The following is an 18,083-nucleotide window of genomic DNA, read 5'->3' on the forward strand; positions in this document are numbered from 1 at the left end:
ATGCACAAGCCCTGCGACTCACACATTTTTGTCTTGGCTGGGGAAGGGCTCCAGAAGAGCAAACTTGATTTATGCAGCCAGCAGCCCAATCACCCGCTCACAACTTCCATGCCAGCAGTTCACAAAGTAGGATTTTTGCTCACTGGAGGACTCCACCGCTTAGAGGGAACGCACACAAGCCCTGCGACTCACACATTTTTGTCTTGGCTGGGGAAGGGCTCCAGAAGAGCAAACTTGATTTATGCAGCCAGCAGCCCAATCACCCGCTCACAACTTCCATGCCAGCAGTTCACAAAGTAGGATTTTTGCTCACTGGAGGACTCCACCGCTTAGAGGGAACGCTCGTCTCATCACGCCCCCCGCCTCCCTCCGCCCCAAGCCGTCTTCCTGCTTCCAGGCTCCTTCGACGGGGCGACTCCTGCAAAGGCGGCCAGGCTGCTGGGGGAGGGGGAGAAGCGACGGGGGGGGATGCACAAGCCCTGCGACTCACAAATGGCTGGCTGGCTGAGCGTGGGAAGGAGAGAGAGCCCTGCTGGCTGGACGCTTGCAATACTCTTAACTTTTGCCATGGGCATGTCCCACATTCGGTTCATAAGACGCACACTCTTTTTCCATCACTTTTTTTTGAAGAAAAAGTGCGTCTTATGGTCCGAAAAATACGGTAGATTCTACAGCTAAATGTAATGCTTTACTATGGGCACTTTTAAAAAAGTGATGTTCATATTCTGAGAAACATTACTTTGGACATAGCCCTAAATGGACATGAAAACTGCCTATCAGGGAAGATGGTAGAAACTGCCATTCATCCTCAGACAAGCACCTTGGTTTCTAAATCCAGGTTTAACATCTTGCTTATGTGAGTTGATAACTTGTGTACAAAGTAAGAAAATACCCAAAAGCAGACAGAAGCAAAGTAGGACCTCCAGAATTCACAGAATATAAAAGAGAACAGCAGCTGTGGGAGGAAGACAAAAGAAATGTGAGTGAGATTCTGGAAAGCATGTGGTCTAGTTGCCTAGCAAACATATATGGAGGGGCTGTGGCTCAGTGGAAGAGCATCTGCCTGGCATGCAGAAAGTCCCAGGTTCGATCCCCGGCATCTCCAGTTAAAAGGATCAGGTAGTAGGTGATGTGAAAGACCTCTGCCTGAGACTCTGGAGAACCACTGCCAGTCTCAGTAGACAAGACTGACCTTGATGGACCACGGGTCTGATTCAGTATAAGGAAGCCTCAAAAGGAAGAGAACGGTGGCCCTTCAGAAAAGGGGCCCCAGCAACATCCTCATAACAATAGTCATTCGGTTTAAAGACCAAGTCTGCTAACAAAATGGGGGGGAAAAGAGTTCTGATTTTCCATTTATACAAATAGCCTTAGGTTAGCCAAAGGTGAATTCTCTTTTCCTCTATTCCAGTATTGCTAGCTAAAAAAAAAATCTTCAGGATCTAAAAACTGGGGGTTGAATACTGACTGACTCATCAGAGCAGTAATTGAATCTTTTAAGATAAGATAGATTCAGGTGGGTAGCCATGTTGGTCTGAAGCAGCAGAACAAAGTTTGAGTCCACTGGCACCTTTAAGACCAACAAAAGTGTTATTCAAGGTATAACTTTGAACTTTGTTCTGCTTTTAAGGTTACATTGCCCTGACCTCCATAGCATAGGCAAGCCTGATCTCATCAGATCTCAGAAGCTAAGGAGGGTTGGCCCTGGTTAGTATTTGGATGGGAGACCACCAAGGAAGTCCAGGGTCATGGTACAGAACCAAGAAATAGCAAACTACCTCTGAACGTCTCTTGCCTTGAAAACTCTACTACTGGGTTGCTATAAATCAGCTGTGATTTGATGGCACTTTCTACCACCAAGAAGGATACTGACATGAAAAGATTTTTACGGGATGAAAGGGCTTCTTAGTGTGGGGGTAATGGTTACAGGGTCAGGCCAAGAACTGGGGGAGACCAGGTTCAAATCCCTGCTCAAACTTATGAACTTCATTGGGTGCTTAGGACAGTCACTTTCATTGGGTCATTGGGTGCTTAGGATAGAGAGCCAGCGTGTTGTAGTTGTTAAGAATGACATACTCTAATCTGGAAAATCAGGTTTGATTCCCCACGCCTCCATATGAACCCTGCTGAGTGACCTTGGGCCAGTCACAATTCTCTCAGGACTCTCTCAGCCCCACCTGCTTCACAGGTGCCTGTTGTGGGAATAGGAAGGGAAGGCCTTTGTAAGCTGCTTTGAAACTCCTTAGGGCAGAGAAATGTGAGGTGTAAAAACCAATTCTTCTTCTTCCTCTACAATGTGCTCCTATACATATTTATTATTTATCGTGAGATCTTCTGTGAGCTACTTCTTAGTAAAGGACTACCACCAATCAGTGTTCGGGCTGCAGAAGCTTTATGGATTATTGATCAACATTTTAATAATCAGTCCTTTAACAGTGCATTCCTAAACAAAGTTACTCCACTATTAACTGTGGAGTAACTCCACTATAACTGTTTAGGACTGCGCTGCTAAGTTGTATAGCTTCAGTTATGCAAATGGACTTTGTTGTACTGGCTCTTTCTTGATCTGGCTCTTAAAAGACAAGCCTGAACTAAGATAACATTCTAAAGAATTCTGCCCCTCATCCAATGGTTCTTTTTTTGACAAATTTCAGTCAGATAGGAGAAAGCATTCCTGTTTCATGGACAACTGAAATTCTTATTTGCACAGCAAACACTGGGGAGTATGACTTGGCGTAAGAGTGAGTTTTTCTTGGGATCCTAACACAAGGGATGGGGACAGGCAGGGCTCTAGTCGGGGGGGAGCTCTCAGGTACGGAGCTCCGGAAGAGAACCTCTAGGGGGCGGGGCGGTCACGTGGTGAAGCCCCGCCCCCTTCTTTACCCCGCCCTCTGCTTCGATCCTCATTCCGTTTGGGAATGAGGATGAAGCAGGAGGGTAAGTAGCCGGGCCTTCTGACACACTTCCGGTGATGTCAGGGGGTGTGGCCTTCTGTCACTTCCGGTGATGTCAGGGGGCGTGGCATATGCAAATAAGTTATGCTAATGAGTTATGCTAATGAGCTCCGGCAGCTCTTTTTCTACAACAAGACCCCTGGGGACAGGACAGAAGAATGGAACACACAGGTGAGGGGAAAGGGGGGGGATAGACTTATAACCCACTAAAACTGAAAGAAGCCAAACAAAATATAAGGAAGAAAGATATAAGTAAATCTATTTTTAAAAAGCAATCATACTTAAACTTTGTCAAGTAAATAATCATTTTGCAAAGTCAATAATCTTTTTTAATCCACTTCTGACAAAGTCTTCATCAGAGATCCTTAACCAGAAAGTACCTTGGCTAACATTTCTGTCTTTTAGATCATATACCCCACTTCTCCTTATCCCTCTGCTTCCATCATCTCATGAAACTATGAAAAACAGAAAGCAGAGTACAAAAATAAGAGCTAGATACAAATTGTTTCCAGATACTTATCAATGGTCATTAACTGATCAGTTTGGATGAATAATAATACCTAATGTTAAAGAACAGGGAGTACTCAGTTTGGGTTTTGATTAGTTAATATCTGGTTGGACATTCTCCACCAACAAGGGAGAATACCAAAGCCTGGAACTTGTTTTGCAAAGTGTATGATCAGCTACAGGTATATATTTATACTAGAAGTAAGGCCCATTGTGGGAAGAAATATAACGAGCTCTAGAAGGAAGCTCCAGGTGAGTGTCCCGGCTGTGGTGGGGCGGCAGAGGGAAGGGGAAAATAGAGGGAGGCAAGCCATGTTTATTTCCTTCTGCTTAGCTATAAGGCAGGGCTGTCTCAAGTCATTTTGATGCCCCAAGTGGGTAGTATGGGAGGACAGCCTCATGGTAACAGGTATGGTTCCCTCCACCCCTGACTTACATTGATTTGGGGTTATGCAGTGGCAGCTAAGGTAGAAAAGCACCTCCTCCTATGCCATGTCTTCTGGGTTCCAAGGGTCTGGAAAGCGGTTCCATAGCCAGTTACAGGGTTGTCAACTCTGGCTTGGGAAATACCTGTAGATTTGAGGGGTAGAGTCTGGGGAGGGCAGGGTTTGGGGTGCAGAGGGACCTCAGCAGGGTATAATGCCATGGAGTCCATTTCCCAAAGCAGCCATTTTCTCCAGGAGAACTGATCTTGGAGATCTTCAGGTGCTGCCTGGAGGCTGGCAATACTAAGGGGAGGGCCAGACCTGTAGATTTGAGGGGCAGAGCCTGGAGAGGGCAGGGTTTGGGGTGTGGAGGGACCTCAACAGGGTATAATGCCATAGAGTCCACTGCCCAAAGCAGCCATTGTAATAGCTGGAAAATTTTCTGAAGGGGAAATGATGTGCTGTGGCTGGGGAACATGGTGATTTCTGGGAGATCTCCAGGCCCCACAGGGAGACTGGCAACTCCAGTGATCGTTTAAGGGAAGATTGGGATATGTATTTTGGCAACTCCAGTGACCGTTCAAGGGAAAATTAGGATATGTATTTTACCTCAGGACACATTCAATTACTCTGAACAGCAACAGCAAACTGTTTAGAATCTTAGAGGCAAAGGCCAATCAGGCCGCATATGCAAATGACCTCTGTGTTCCGATTGGCTATTGGGGGGAGAGGAACAGCAAACTGTTTAGAATAATGGAGGCGAGACTCAGGCAACGCAGCCAATGGATAGGGACAGCTTCTGCGTAACAGATCAGGGAGCCAACTAATTTGGGAGTGTGTGGAATGTTCAGGAGAGTCCATGACCAAAACAGAATTATTATATAGAGAGATACGTACACAGATATAAGAATACTTATAACCTACGTTGCAAGTAGAAAGCAAAGAAATCCACACTATTTCATCATTTGCTCGGCTGTCAGACTGGGAATAAATGAAAGAACTGCACCAGCATATACAATAACTTCCTTGTTTCCACTTGAATGGAAGCCTTTCCTTTCATTGCTGTAGCATCTCCAAGGGATTGCCCAATCTCCCCAACATGGGCTGCTACAAAGTAAATCAAACAGAAACCAAAGAATACCTTTATGGAAGAAAAGCAAAGGGAAGAAACAGGAAACTGAAGGGGATGGAGAGAGAAAATCCATGGTTATATTGCTAACACATGCTGACAGATGTTTGAGTGAAGGAAAACTGTATATTTCATATTTGAGGGTGGGAAGGATCCAAAGAAGAAAGCCAACAGAAACTGGGGAACCTCCAGTTTGGAACAACCGAATCCAAAGGGATGGTAGTGTAAACACTCAGGGTAATATTGGTAGAAGTATAATAGAACTCAGGAGCAAGAGTAGGATGACCAAAGAGGGCCATTTGCAGAGGCAAAAGGACCCAGGGAGGTGAGGGCTGCTGGAGAAGGAAATGCATTGTAGGTGCATGCAAAATGCTAGAAGCCTCCAAGCCAAGATGGGGGAACTGGAATGCTTGGTGTTATATGACAATTTAGATATAGCAGGTGTTTCAGAAGCATGGTGGAATGGGGAAAATCAATGGGATACCCCCAACAACTCCCTGCTTGTTCCGCCTGTAGAGCTTATCCCCCTGGATATAAGCTCTACAGATAGAATAAGCAGGGAGTTGTTGGGGGGGGGGTAGGTGTTGTATTGTATATCAAATAGGCCAAAGAATCCAATAAGTTAGAAAACATTAGGGGAATAAACACACCGAAAGAAAGGATAGGGCTGGCGATTTTGGGTCCTAAGGGATGTGGGGTGTACTGTTGTCCCCCTGATCAAACTTAGAGGCTTATCTCAAGATGGAGAGGGAATTAAATGAAATGACTAAAGCAGATAATGTTATGACACTGGGGCACTTTAACTACCCAGCCCAGTACCATCCACTCTGAATGGCAGCATCACTCCAGCCCTACTACTTTATGTTCCCTCCGAGCTGAGTTAGTGTGAGCTAGCTCACGGTTTTTTTAGCCTCCGGCTCACACATTTTTATATTAGCTCGGAAAGGATGGCTCCAGAGCAAACTAATTTATGCAGTAGCCAAATCGCTCACTCACAACTTTAATGCCAGTAGAATTTCTGCTTACAAGACCCCACAGCTTAGAGGGAGCATTGGTTAACACGCAAAGTCAAGGAAGCCATGCTTGGCAACAAGGCTTCTTTTTAAAAGTGGAAGGCCTGCCTCAGTGGAGTGAACAAAAGGGAGCACAGGGCCTGGGAAAGAAGTGCATCCAAAAAGAGAATTTGAGAAGTAGACTGTCAAAAGCCTCAAGACAAACAACAAGCATTTCTTTAAGTACATCCAGAGCAGGAAACCAGCCACAGAAGTAGTTGGGACTTTGGATGACCAAGGAATAAAAGGATTACTAAAGGAAGATAGGTGGATGACAGAAAACCTCAATGAATTCTTTGCATCTCTGTTCACTGAGGAAGGTGTGGGACATATACCCAGGCCACAGCCACTATTTTCAGGAAGGGAGTCTGAAGAGCTGCGTCAAACTGAGGTGACGAGAGATGAACTATAGGGGAAATTAAAAACCAATAAGTCTCCAGGTCCTGAAGGTACACACCCAAGGGTTCTTAGGGAATTCAAATGTGAGACTGTCATTCTCCTAACCAGTATATCGAACATGACACTAAAGTCAGCCACTGTACCAGAAGACTGGACAGTAGCAAATGTTACACTGATTTTTTTAAAAGGGCCCATAAGGGAACCAGGAAATTACAGGCCTTAGCCTAACGTCTGTCCCAGGCAAATTAGTAGAAACTGTAATCAAAGACAGAATTATTAGGCACACAGAGGAACAAAGCCTGCTGAGGGAAAATCAGTGTGGCCTCTGTAAAGAGAAGTACTGTGTCACCAACCTTTCGGTGTCCTTTGGGTAAGTGAACAAACATGTTGATTACAGTGACACAGTAAACATATGCATGGACTTTTTTGTGTGTATTGTGTGCGTGTACGTGTGTGTGTGCATGCCTGGAAGTCATGGTTGACTTCTGGTGATTCCTAGTGGGGATTGGACGTGTCAGAGCTTGCTACTGCCTGCCATTGCATCCTGGCCCTGGTATTCCTTGGAGGTCTCCCTTCGAAGTACTTACCAGGGACGGCCCTGCTTAGCTTTTGAGATCTGACAAGATCAAGCTTGTCCGGGCTATCCAGGTTAGGACATTATACACTTGGACTTTCAAAAGGCTTTTGGCAAGGTATCTCACCAAAGCCTCTTCAGCTTAGAAGTCATGGGATAAGAGGATGGGTCCTCCTATGTATTAAAAGTTGGTTAAACAAATCGTATTAGAGAGTAGGAATAAATGGACAATACTATCAATGGAGGGGAATAAGAAGTGGGGTTCCACAAGGATTGTTAATTTGCTCATAAATGATCCGAAATTGGGGTGAGCAGTGTAATGGCCAAGTTTGCAGATGACATTAAAAAGTCCCAAAATTATGTGTATGCTAATGGGGTCAGAAATTGCTGAGAACAAGAGGGATCAATGAAGTGGATATCTCAATGAAAATGTCAACCCAGCGTGATGCAGCAGTGAAAAGGGCAAACTCTATGTTTATTATTAATTGGATTAAAAATAAAACAGCCACTATTGTAATACTCCTGTATAGATCTACGGTGCTACCTCATTTGGAATACTATGTGCCATTCTGGTCACCGTATCTCAAAAAGGACACTGCTGAGCTGGAAAAAACAGATAAGGTGACAACCAAGTGGTTGGCGCACCTTTCCTATGAGAAAAGATTGATGAGCCTGGGACTTTTCAGTTTAGAAAAGAGACAACAAAGGGGGACATGACAAAGGTTTATAAAATTATGCATCAGATAGAGAGAGTGGCCAGAGAGAACTTTTTCTCGCTCTCCCAAAATACTAGAATTCAAGGGCATCCGAAGAAGCTGATGGGCAGTACATTCAGAATGAACAAAAGGAAATACTTCTCTACTCAATGGGTGCGTTCAGATGGGGCATTTGCAATGGTATAGGTGCCGATTGGAATCGGTGTACTTACCGGCGTTCACACGGCGAACATCTGCCTTCCGTCCCTAACCGTTGCAAAGAGCTTTAAACCGTTGTATTCTGCCACTAGGTCCCCAAGTGGTGGTATCCTGAGTGCAATGGTTGTAACTGCTTTACCTCCCGTCTGATCGCTCTCCAACGTTGTAGAGCCACTTCCGTTTGGAAGCCCAAGGCTTCCGATTTTTGCCCGCCATTTTTTGTTGTTAGGTCGGCGATATGCGCTTGGGCGAAGCTTCGCCCCGGCGTTTTTTGTTTTTTTTAAAGGTCCTTAGTTTAAGGTTTTGGAGGACTTTGAGACCTCAGGGAGGCCAGTTTGGTCTTTAAACTTTAAAGGTAAGTCCTTACCTTTAAAATTTAAATGTAAGATGGGGTGTTTTGCGCATGCGTGAAGATCGCCATTCTGTGGATGGCTGCCTATGCGTATGTGCAAACTAAGTTTTTTTTTTTTTTAAACGCCGACAGCCGCTGCATGTGAACGGGCATACAGCGATGGGCTCCGCGACAGGAGGTAAGTGTGATCACGTTTTAGCCGGCATAAACTGTACCGGTTCGAACCGGTACAGTGTATGCTGGCTGAAACGCCCCGTCTGAATGCACCCAATGAGTGATTAAAATATAAAAACGCTGCTAGCGGATATCATGGTGGTCACAGGCATGTACAGCTTTAAAAGGAAATTAGGCAGATTCATGGAGGACAGATTCATACAGCGATGGGCTCCGCAGACAGGAGGTAAGTGTGATCACGTTTCAGCTGGCATAAACTGCACCGGTTCTAACCGGTACAGTTTATGCCGGCTGAAACGCCCCGTCTGAATGCACCCAATGAGTGATTAAAATATAAAAACGCTGCTAGCGGATATCATGGTGGTCACAGGCATGTACAGCTTTAAAAGGAAATTAGGCAGATTCATGGAGGACAGGTCTATCAGCAATGACTAGCGATGGTGACTAAAGGAAACTTCTGCATTGAGAGGCACTAGTCCTCTGAATCCCTGAGCCAGGAGGCAAAACTAAGGGAAAACCTCAGCCTCTATGCCCTGTTGGTGGCCCTCCAGAATAACTGATTGACCATCATATGAGACAGGATGCTGGACTACATGGACCATTGGTCTGATCCAGCAGGGCTCTTTTTATGTTCTTATCCTGTTACATGTTTTTCCTTTCGAGTGGAAAGCTCACACACTATAAGGCAGGTCCCAAGGATACATGGTTCCTGGAAAGCACAGTCTTCTTCTCCCACCTGAAAGGAGATGTGAACCTAGCAGGTTGGGCATATGAAGGCTTGTCTATGCACTTTGTCCATGCAGTTTATCCCTCTACCCCCCACCACCCCTGAGGAAAGAACTTTGCATGATCTGGGCTTCCGACCAAATGACCAACAATGACAAGAAAAACGGGATTCATAATTCTTGGACAGAGTATTTGGAAGACAGAGGAAAGTCATCTCAACATTATTCATTCATTCATTTATTTATTTACAATATTTCTATGCTGCCTGTTCAGAATCAGTATATTTTTTTAAAAAACAAGCCATTAGACATAAGCTGCATAACTATCCATAAGAAGAAGAAGAAGAGAAGAAGAGATTGGATTTATACCCCGCCCTTCACTACCCAAAGGTGTCTCAGAGCGGCTTACAACTCCTTTCCCTTCCCCTCCCCACAACAGACACCCTGTGAGGTGGGTGGGGCTGAGAGAGCTCTGGCACAAACTGCTCTTTTTCAAGGACAGCTGTGCCAGAGCTTGTGACTGACCCAAGGTCACATCAGCAGGTGCAAGTGGAGGAGTGGGGAATCAAACCCGGTTCTCCCAGATTAGAGTCCGCGCACTTAACCACTACACCAAACTGGCTCTCTCTAAAAGAGAAGCAGACTATTAAAAAGCAGATAAGATAAAACCCTTAATTAAATCCCTGGTTAAAAAGATGTGTTTTAGCCTGGTGCCTAAAAAGAAGTAAAGTAGGCATAGGCGAGTCTCAAGGGGGATAGTGTTCATGTTACACATGTATGAATTGGGATTTATCTTCTTGATCCCACCACCTCCCTTTCCCTGACAATCTTTGTCTCCCTCTCCTTGAAATCTATCCCTGCTGTCCTGTCCTCTTGCTCAGTTTCCCAGCTTAGTTTATTGGCAATGCACTCCTCCACAGAGTCGCAGCCTTCTGAGCACATTGACTTCAATGCATTTAGAAGAGTGTAACTCTGCGAGGACTGCACCATAATAATGCCTGAAGTCTCTCTCCCCCCCCCCAAAAAAAACCCTCCACAAAGCCCATAAATGTACCCTGAATATTTTGAACTGAACAGCAGTGCTATTATCAATTTCTTAGAATACAGCAACTTCTGACGGAATCCGCCAGTTCCTTTGCCTATTTTAAGACACGTAGAATCAGCACATCAGTAAATAGGTGGTGCAGTGATGAAAAGGATCTTTGGAAGTCTATCAATGACAATTAGGAGGTGCAAAAGGATTGAGTGAAAGACTAGACAAATACTCCCTTCTGCTGCAGTCCCTTTCATTTTATTACTTCTATTTTAACAGAAGAGGGACAAAGGTGCTTTCTGTTTCATTTGGCATGCAATCATTTTTAATTTTGTATTTTTAAATTAACAAGACACAAGGATGCCAATGCAAACATATGTGGGAAACCAACCTCAGGTGAGGGAGGAGAAGCAGCTTATTGGGGGGGGGGGTGGCGCAGAATAGCTCCTAGCTGTTCTTTCTGGGTGGAGACTAGGCTTCCCCCTGGTTCAATGGGGAATGTGCACCAGTGAGACAGCTGGACTTATCACTAGAGCATAAGTGGAGGAAAACTCATGATTAATATGACAATTTTGAAGGGCAGAGTGGAGGCTCAGAGACGATACTAGAAGTTTCATACAAACACACACAAATGAACTTATGCCGTTTTTAAAGTGAAAAGCAGCTTTGGAAGAGTATAATTTGGATTGGCCAAACTCAAAAGCATGCTGGTTAATGTCTAGTTAGCCTCTAAAATTCTAGCAGTCTGAGAACAAAACATCAAATATCTGGCTCTGTCAACTCAGTTTTAACTAATTATGTTGCAAAACAGTTAACCATTACTCAACTGTAGTCTTGTGTTACAAACCAGCAGACTTCCCCCAGGTACAAGTTCCTTTCACAGCCCTCCCAATCTCTATTCGTGTCAAGTGGCAAGCAAGCAGAAGAAAAGGTTAAAAATTGGTTTGTACTTACTGAGTTCTGCAATACTTCCCACCCGTGTTGCCAGTAAAGATTGCTCAATGGTCCGTAGCTCTGATTGGCTGAACATCTGGACTTCCCCTGGCTTGTTTGACCTTTGCTGGTCTTTGTGAAGATTTAGACTTTCTGGTAGGCATGGAACACCTAGAGGTAAAAGAGGTGGGGTGGAAAGGAAAGGGAACCGTTCAGTATAACACTCCAGCAACTGAAGTTTGTTTTTTGTTTCTTAAATAAGTTTCTACGGGCAGTTTGTCATTTTGTTTCTTCCCTATGTGCTCCTAAGAAACTGGTTAACCAAACATGGGTCTGTCCAGAGTTATAAAGATTCAGAATGAGTGTAACATAATTTCTTACATGCACCATCTTTTAAAAAAAAAAGTGCAGAGAAAAGCATTGTATGAACTGGCCCTAATTTTCACAGTAGCAAAGAGAAGCCTAAACATACATCGCAAAGGAAATTTGGCAAAAAGAGGAGTTCACTCATCCTCCCACCTTTCTTTCCGCTAATGTATCCCAACTTTGTCCAGCATGCAATTTATTTTTCCTGAACCATTAAATCCTGACCTTTCTCTGATGATAACACCAATACTGCTGTCTGTGAGAAAGTTGTCTGCACTTGTGATATTTTTAATGAGTGTACCACTGGGCTTAAAGTAAAGTTGCCAATGTCCCCACTTTGAGATCATCATGCAGTTTACTAGAGGGTAAGGATTTGGGATCTTGATGAGGAGGACTCAGAAGATACAACTGACCCCACACTGAAGATACAAGTGACCCCACACTGAACAAGCCACATACAAGATAGCTGACTATCCAAGTTCTGTCAGCCCGCTTCAGAAATTCACTGTATCCTGTAATCCTGTATTCAAATAACCCTTTTGACGGTGTTTTATCTATCAAGAAATCGCCACTGCATGCAAGCAAGCCAACATGGCTGAACATAGGTGTTGTACTACTCTGTGAACTCAACACAGAAAACAACTCTGTAAATGTCATCCAACAACAATAACAGTAATGAGGGGGGAAATGTGATTATCAGCATGCACTGCAGAAAAGACACAATCGCTCTGATCACACGCAGAAGTTGCCGCAGGATACTCACGGATGCTGGGCGGAGTTTATGGGCGTGATCAAACGGGCACATCTGGCAAGCGTCACGCACCCGTTGCCAACCCGTCACGTCCAGCCAAAGATTCGGAGTTAAAAGGTACCGGAGAAAGTCCACTATCTAACGCTTGTGATGGGCCGCAGATGGACTTCCTCCATCTGATCACTCCAGCGCACTCCCCTCGCTGTGTTGAAGCGCACCGGAAACGCGCGCCGACTAACTGAAACCCCAATTCCCCACCGTCGCATCTGATTGCGTTCGGGTGGGTCAAAGTGTGCCGGCGCAAAAAGCCACGCCTCCCACCACCACCACGTTATCTAGCCTGTGTGACCGGGGCCAATGATAATTATGTATAGAAAAACACAGTAAAGGCTGAAACTAAATATCTCCAACCACAAAACCTCTAACTAAACATACTTAAAATTTGTATAAATATACAAATTATGTGTTCCTAGTCAACTGTGCATGTGATTATCCAATGTAAAAAGAGTTATAAAGATTTAACTGATCCACATTGTGGATTCTTGAAGATACACAATCCCTGTCTAGTTCCAAGGGGAAGTCAAGTCCAGTCATTCATTTTAGTTCTTCGTTAGGTCAGTGTGAAATTAATAAGACACCCAACTGACCACCTTTTCAGAAATACAGCACCATCATGAACTGGTCAGAAAAACTAGATGTTGGCCTGCACCCCATGAGCTACGTAGATTATCTCATGTATCTCATGGCATACAAATAAGCAAGCTGTGGTATGTTCTTAGGAAGACTGCTCCCATATGGCCTTTCTGTGTCAGAGTGGAGCTGCTGATCATACATTTTGCCACAAAGCAGAGCCTGGTAACTCTCTACAAGTGTAACCCATAAATCTCCCATGAATCCTGTTAAACCATAGAGCTGGACTGCACAGTGCCTATTTTAAATTGCAAAATCACAAGATTGTTAAGCACCCAACAGGCAACAATACAGAGCTGATGGACTGTAGTAGATTTAATGGATCACAAGAGTGCCATAAAGAAATGGGGTTGGATCTAGCCAGCTTTTTCACTCAGTCTTGCTCAATTTGCTTTCTTATGACAGCAGCCATTCCCTATGGCCTTTGTCCACGCAAGTCCCAGGATACCAAGCATAACCTTTTTTGTGGTCACAGAGGATCTTTTCCTCCCTTTTTCATCAATGGAAAAGCTGGTCAGATCTAATGTTTTGTCTGTTCACAGAACCAAAAAACAACAACGATCAGATTAGAACAAGTACAGAAAGAGGTTGCGTGAATTAGATAAGGGAAGCATTTACACACGCAAGCACAGGAGAGCAAGGTCATGTGTGAGACAAGTACATAAATGTACTATATTTATACTATCAAAGCTTGTCAGGGATGCTCTAGGCTGATCCTGCATTGGTCTGTATGGCCCCTTCCAACTCTGTGATTCTATGATTCTACAAGAGATCAGAATGTGAGCCTACATCTCTCATGACCTTGGGGAACCATTCACTTTCTTTAGAAACTTACATGATTGAAGCACGCCCGTTGTAATTGAAAAGCAATTTACCACACAATTCTGAAAAAGTTGCAGCTGTACACGCCCGCTATCAGTTCAAGGTCTTTCCTATTTCAATACAGCCTTAATGAGTTGTATATTTTTTTCTGCCTCAGTCACACTGTTTTAATCTGACAAGTAGGTAGAAATCGTATGCTTCCCTAGTCGGAATATGGAAAAGGCTTCTTCTGTTTTCCAAGCTGTTACTGCTGTATTTCCCCCTCCTGTCATTCTGAATCAAAGATTGCTGCACAACATCTCTATAAACTGCAGAATTGGTTCTCGGGTGTCACAGGGAAATTATGCTAATAAAAGTGTCCGCTGTTTCTCCTGCCCGGTTATTCAGTAGTGGATGCTTCCTCATATGCAAGTCTTCTGCCTAGCAGCATCATTCATTCCACTCAGCAAAGCAGTACATATCTGTGAAAGCACACTCAGAGCCCAGTTCCCCACTAGTTTATTTATACATCACAGTTATACCCCACTTTTTTTCCCCGCATGCAACTCCAGGCAGTATACCAAGGGGTAAGATAATGCACCCATCTGTGGGTATTGCACTATTGTAATAATTCAATGCCTGGATTTTCCTGAACAGAAAGGAGGAGGAGGAGGAGGAGATTGGATTTATACCCCGCCCTTCATTCGCAGTCTCAGAGTGGCCTACAAACTCCTTTCCCTTCCCCTCCCCACAACAGACACCCTGTGAGGTAGGTGAGGCTGACAGAAACTGCTCTTTTCAAGGACACCTCTGACAGAACTATGGCTTGCCCAAGGTCATCCAGCAGCTGCAAGTGGAGGAGTGGGGAATCAAACTTGGTTCTCCGAGATTAGAGTCCACACACTTAACCACTACACCAAATTGGTTACAAGTAGCATGACGTCCAGTAAGATGTAAATGTGTTCTGTGTTCCCGGGAGATCCACCATCTAGATACACACCCACACTGTTGCTTTAATGTATATGAGGCAGAAATTTAGCACTGATGTAATGGCATGGGGGCAGCCACAAACAGGATTTACGATACTGAAACTCATGGGGTAATAAATACACATCATCCTTTACAGTGTTTATCCCATTTTTATAGTACTGTAATCCAGGGCATGCCCTGTCCTGGATGGCCCAGGGTAGCCCAATATTATCAGATCTCTGAAGCTAAACAAGGTTGACCCTGGTCAGTAATTGGAAGGGAGATCACCAAGGTTGCTATGCAGAGGCAAGCAATGGCAAACAACCTCTGTCTCTTGCCTTGCCCCAGTTGTGTACAGGATCACCATAAGTCAGCTACAACTTGATGGCACTTTCCATCACCAATACAGGGTCTAAAGAACCTTTTCACTAGTCACCTATAACAAGTAATAATTTTCTCCAGAAGACCAGGTAAAGATATTCTTAAAAATAAACTGTAACAGATGAACTGCCTTATACAGAATCAGACCTAACCCCTCTCTATTCTGACTGGCAGCAGGTCTCCAGAGTCTCAAGTTGAGGTCTCTCACTGCACCTGACCCTTTTAATTGGAGATACTGGAGACTGAACCAGAGAGCTTCTTCATCCAAAACAGGTTCTATACCACTGAGCCAAAGATAATTGGCCCTTATTCCTTTCATTCCATTAATGCACCAGAAAATACTGATACATAAATGCCTTGACACATGTTTTTAGATTGGTAACTTCCAGAGATTTACCTGCAAGGTCAATGTACTCTCAATCTGTCCGTTTATTATGCTAGAGATCAACTGCAGCAATCCCTGGTAAATTTGTGCTTCTCTCTAGGAATGAAACCATGACTCACCAATAGAGCATGTGCTTTGTAAAAGCTATCATCCATGACTGCTGTAAGCAATCTCTGCGTGCGTTCAGAGGCAGTATTCCTCTGCACAGCAGATGATGGAACAAGCAAAGAGAAGGACTGTTTCTTTATCCCCTGCTTATGGGCTTTCTGGAGGCAAACAGAACAAGATGCTTTATGATGGGCCCTTGATCTGATCAAGGAAGGCTATTCTAATATCCAGACATATATGCAAAGTCTTACAATTACCCCTGACAACTCCAGCTACTTGGTCCTCAGTGGCAAGGCAGAATAAGATCTCTGCTTGAGATCCTAAACAGTCATATCTTACTGGGCTAAATGGGTCATTGGTGTGACCTGGAATAAGGTAGCTTCATATGTCTGATTAGCTTTTAATGAAATCCATTAGGAGCTCACTTTATTTATTTCTTGATACAACAGCAGGCAAGGACTAAAGCATAATGACTAGGATCCAAAGGAGCAGAACCAGATGTGCAACTGGGGCTTTCCAGTTATCAGTGAAGCTCTTCCACGTGCTTAGGCAGTTTTGCCATCCCACTGCCCACAGTTTCCTAATGGGAAACTTAAACAGTCACATGCTGGGAATAGTACACAACATCCATAGTGTACCAAAGAATGAGACCCGTAAATCTGTTAATCATTCAACATAATCTGAATGCACTCACACAATCACATATAATGTACACTGATATACCAATCAACTGATCTTAGATTATCAATGTTGTTCTCAAATATTAAAAATTGCAACTAAATCATCTGCAGATCAGTGGTTCTGCACAGAGCTGGGATGTAACAAAACCTATCCCTTGACAACTTTTAACCAGTCATACAAATTGTTCAGGAGACAATTTTGTTACTACCGAAATCACAGGTTCTTGTCGATGAGTGCACTCATAGAAAAAGGAATAAATGCAAGATTTTTTTTTCTGAGATTAAAGTAAAAAAGAGAAGAAAAGAAGGCTGATAGAAGGACCGAGCTGCAAAAGGACAGAAATAGTCACTAAGAAAAAGGTCAAAGTGTTCTGTACATTGGAATCACAATGGAATCTGATATCACTGCTATTAATTGCAAATAAGCTGTTGACATAGTTATTGCTACTACAATAGGAATTTTCTGTGATGCTAAGATGCCAAAAGAAACATCAATACTGTTATCAGCCTTTCAACGTAACACTGAAGCTACAAATAATAGGAAGTATGTTCTGTTCTTGACATTTCAATAAATATTAGACATCGTTAACCTTGAAGAACAGAACATTATGGATATTTATGAGGCAATATCAGGAAAAAACTAAGGTGGGCCAGAGAGGTTTTGTTAAGAAGATGAGGTAAGTAGAAGAAGAGAGAAGAAGAGACTGGATTTATACCCCACCCTTCACTTGGAGTTTCAAAGTGATTTACAATCTCCTTTCCCTTCCTCTCCCCACGACAGACACCCTGTGAGGTAGGTGGGAATGAGAGAGCTCTGAGAGAACTACTCTTGAGAGAACAGCTCTGAGAGAACCGAGTCCACACACTTAACCACTACACCAAACTGGCTCTCCCAGTAGAGATGCTTCCAAAATCCACACTCCTTTGTTTTGGAATAATGCTGTATGAATAATGCTGTATGAAATTGGAATTTGGGTGACATTGGTGGTTTAAGTTGCAATGTGAACTTTAAGGGAATGGTTATTATTGTTATTATTATTATTATTATTAGCTTTAGGAGCTCAGATAGCAGACTTTCCAAGTGAGGGAAATTCACAGTTCCGAATTTCTTCTCTGGATGAGATGGTAAATCTGAGCTAGGTCTATGTTCTGCCTACGATCCCCTTATCCACCTCATCCAAGCTTATCTCCCTTTTTTGTGGAGGGTTATGTGGTGGTAACAGCAGGCAAGGGGGGGGGATTCTTGGTATCTCCCTCCAACCTTCTTTGCCACCTCCTTTTCTCCCTCACGTAAACTGGATATATGGTGTCCGTGAAAGAGAGAAAGAAAGAAAGAAACCCCCCTCTTCCTAGTTGCCTACTAGCACCACCAGGTGCTAGGGGGGGAGACACCTAGAAATTTGTGGTGCTTCTGATGACATCATTAGTTGCATTGTGGTGCTCCAAAACTCTCACCCAGGACACCTAGGGAAAGTTCAGCCATTTCTATCACTAACTGAGGAGATCATATTTCCAGGCCATTCACACAAACAATGAAGGTCAAATGTTTAGCTTTTTTCCATCCAGTATATTATATTATATTATGTGGAGCTGCGGTGGCTCAAGTGGTTAAGACGCTGAACTGCAGGCTGTGGAAGGTCAGTAGTTCAGCGGTTCGAGACCCGGGTGCCGCAAGACAGGGTGAGCTCCCGTCTCTAGTTCCAGCTCCTGCCAACCTAGCAGTTCGAAAGCAAGAAATTGCAAGTAGATAAATAGGTACCACTTCGGTGGGAAGGTAACAG

General features: G+C 43.9%; 1 protein-coding gene across 1 annotated transcript in view; it reads right to left on the bottom strand.

Annotated features, from left to right (window-relative positions):
• The window catches only part of BTBD11 (BTB (POZ) domain containing 11), a 371,102-nt gene that overhangs the window by 119,013 nt on the left and 234,006 nt on the right, over positions 1–18,083 (bottom strand). The window contains 1 exon segment of the mRNA XM_015427577.1: positions 11,193–11,342. Within this exon segment, the coding sequence (XP_015283063.1) occupies positions 11,193–11,342 (150 nt within the window).

This window comes from Gekko japonicus, unplaced genomic scaffold (genome assembly GCF_001447785.1).
Source record: "Gekko japonicus isolate JY-2015 unplaced genomic scaffold, Gekko_japonicus_V1.1 scaffold28, whole genome shotgun sequence".
Lineage (NCBI taxonomy): Eukaryota > Metazoa > Chordata > Lepidosauria > Squamata > Gekkonidae > Gekko > Gekko japonicus.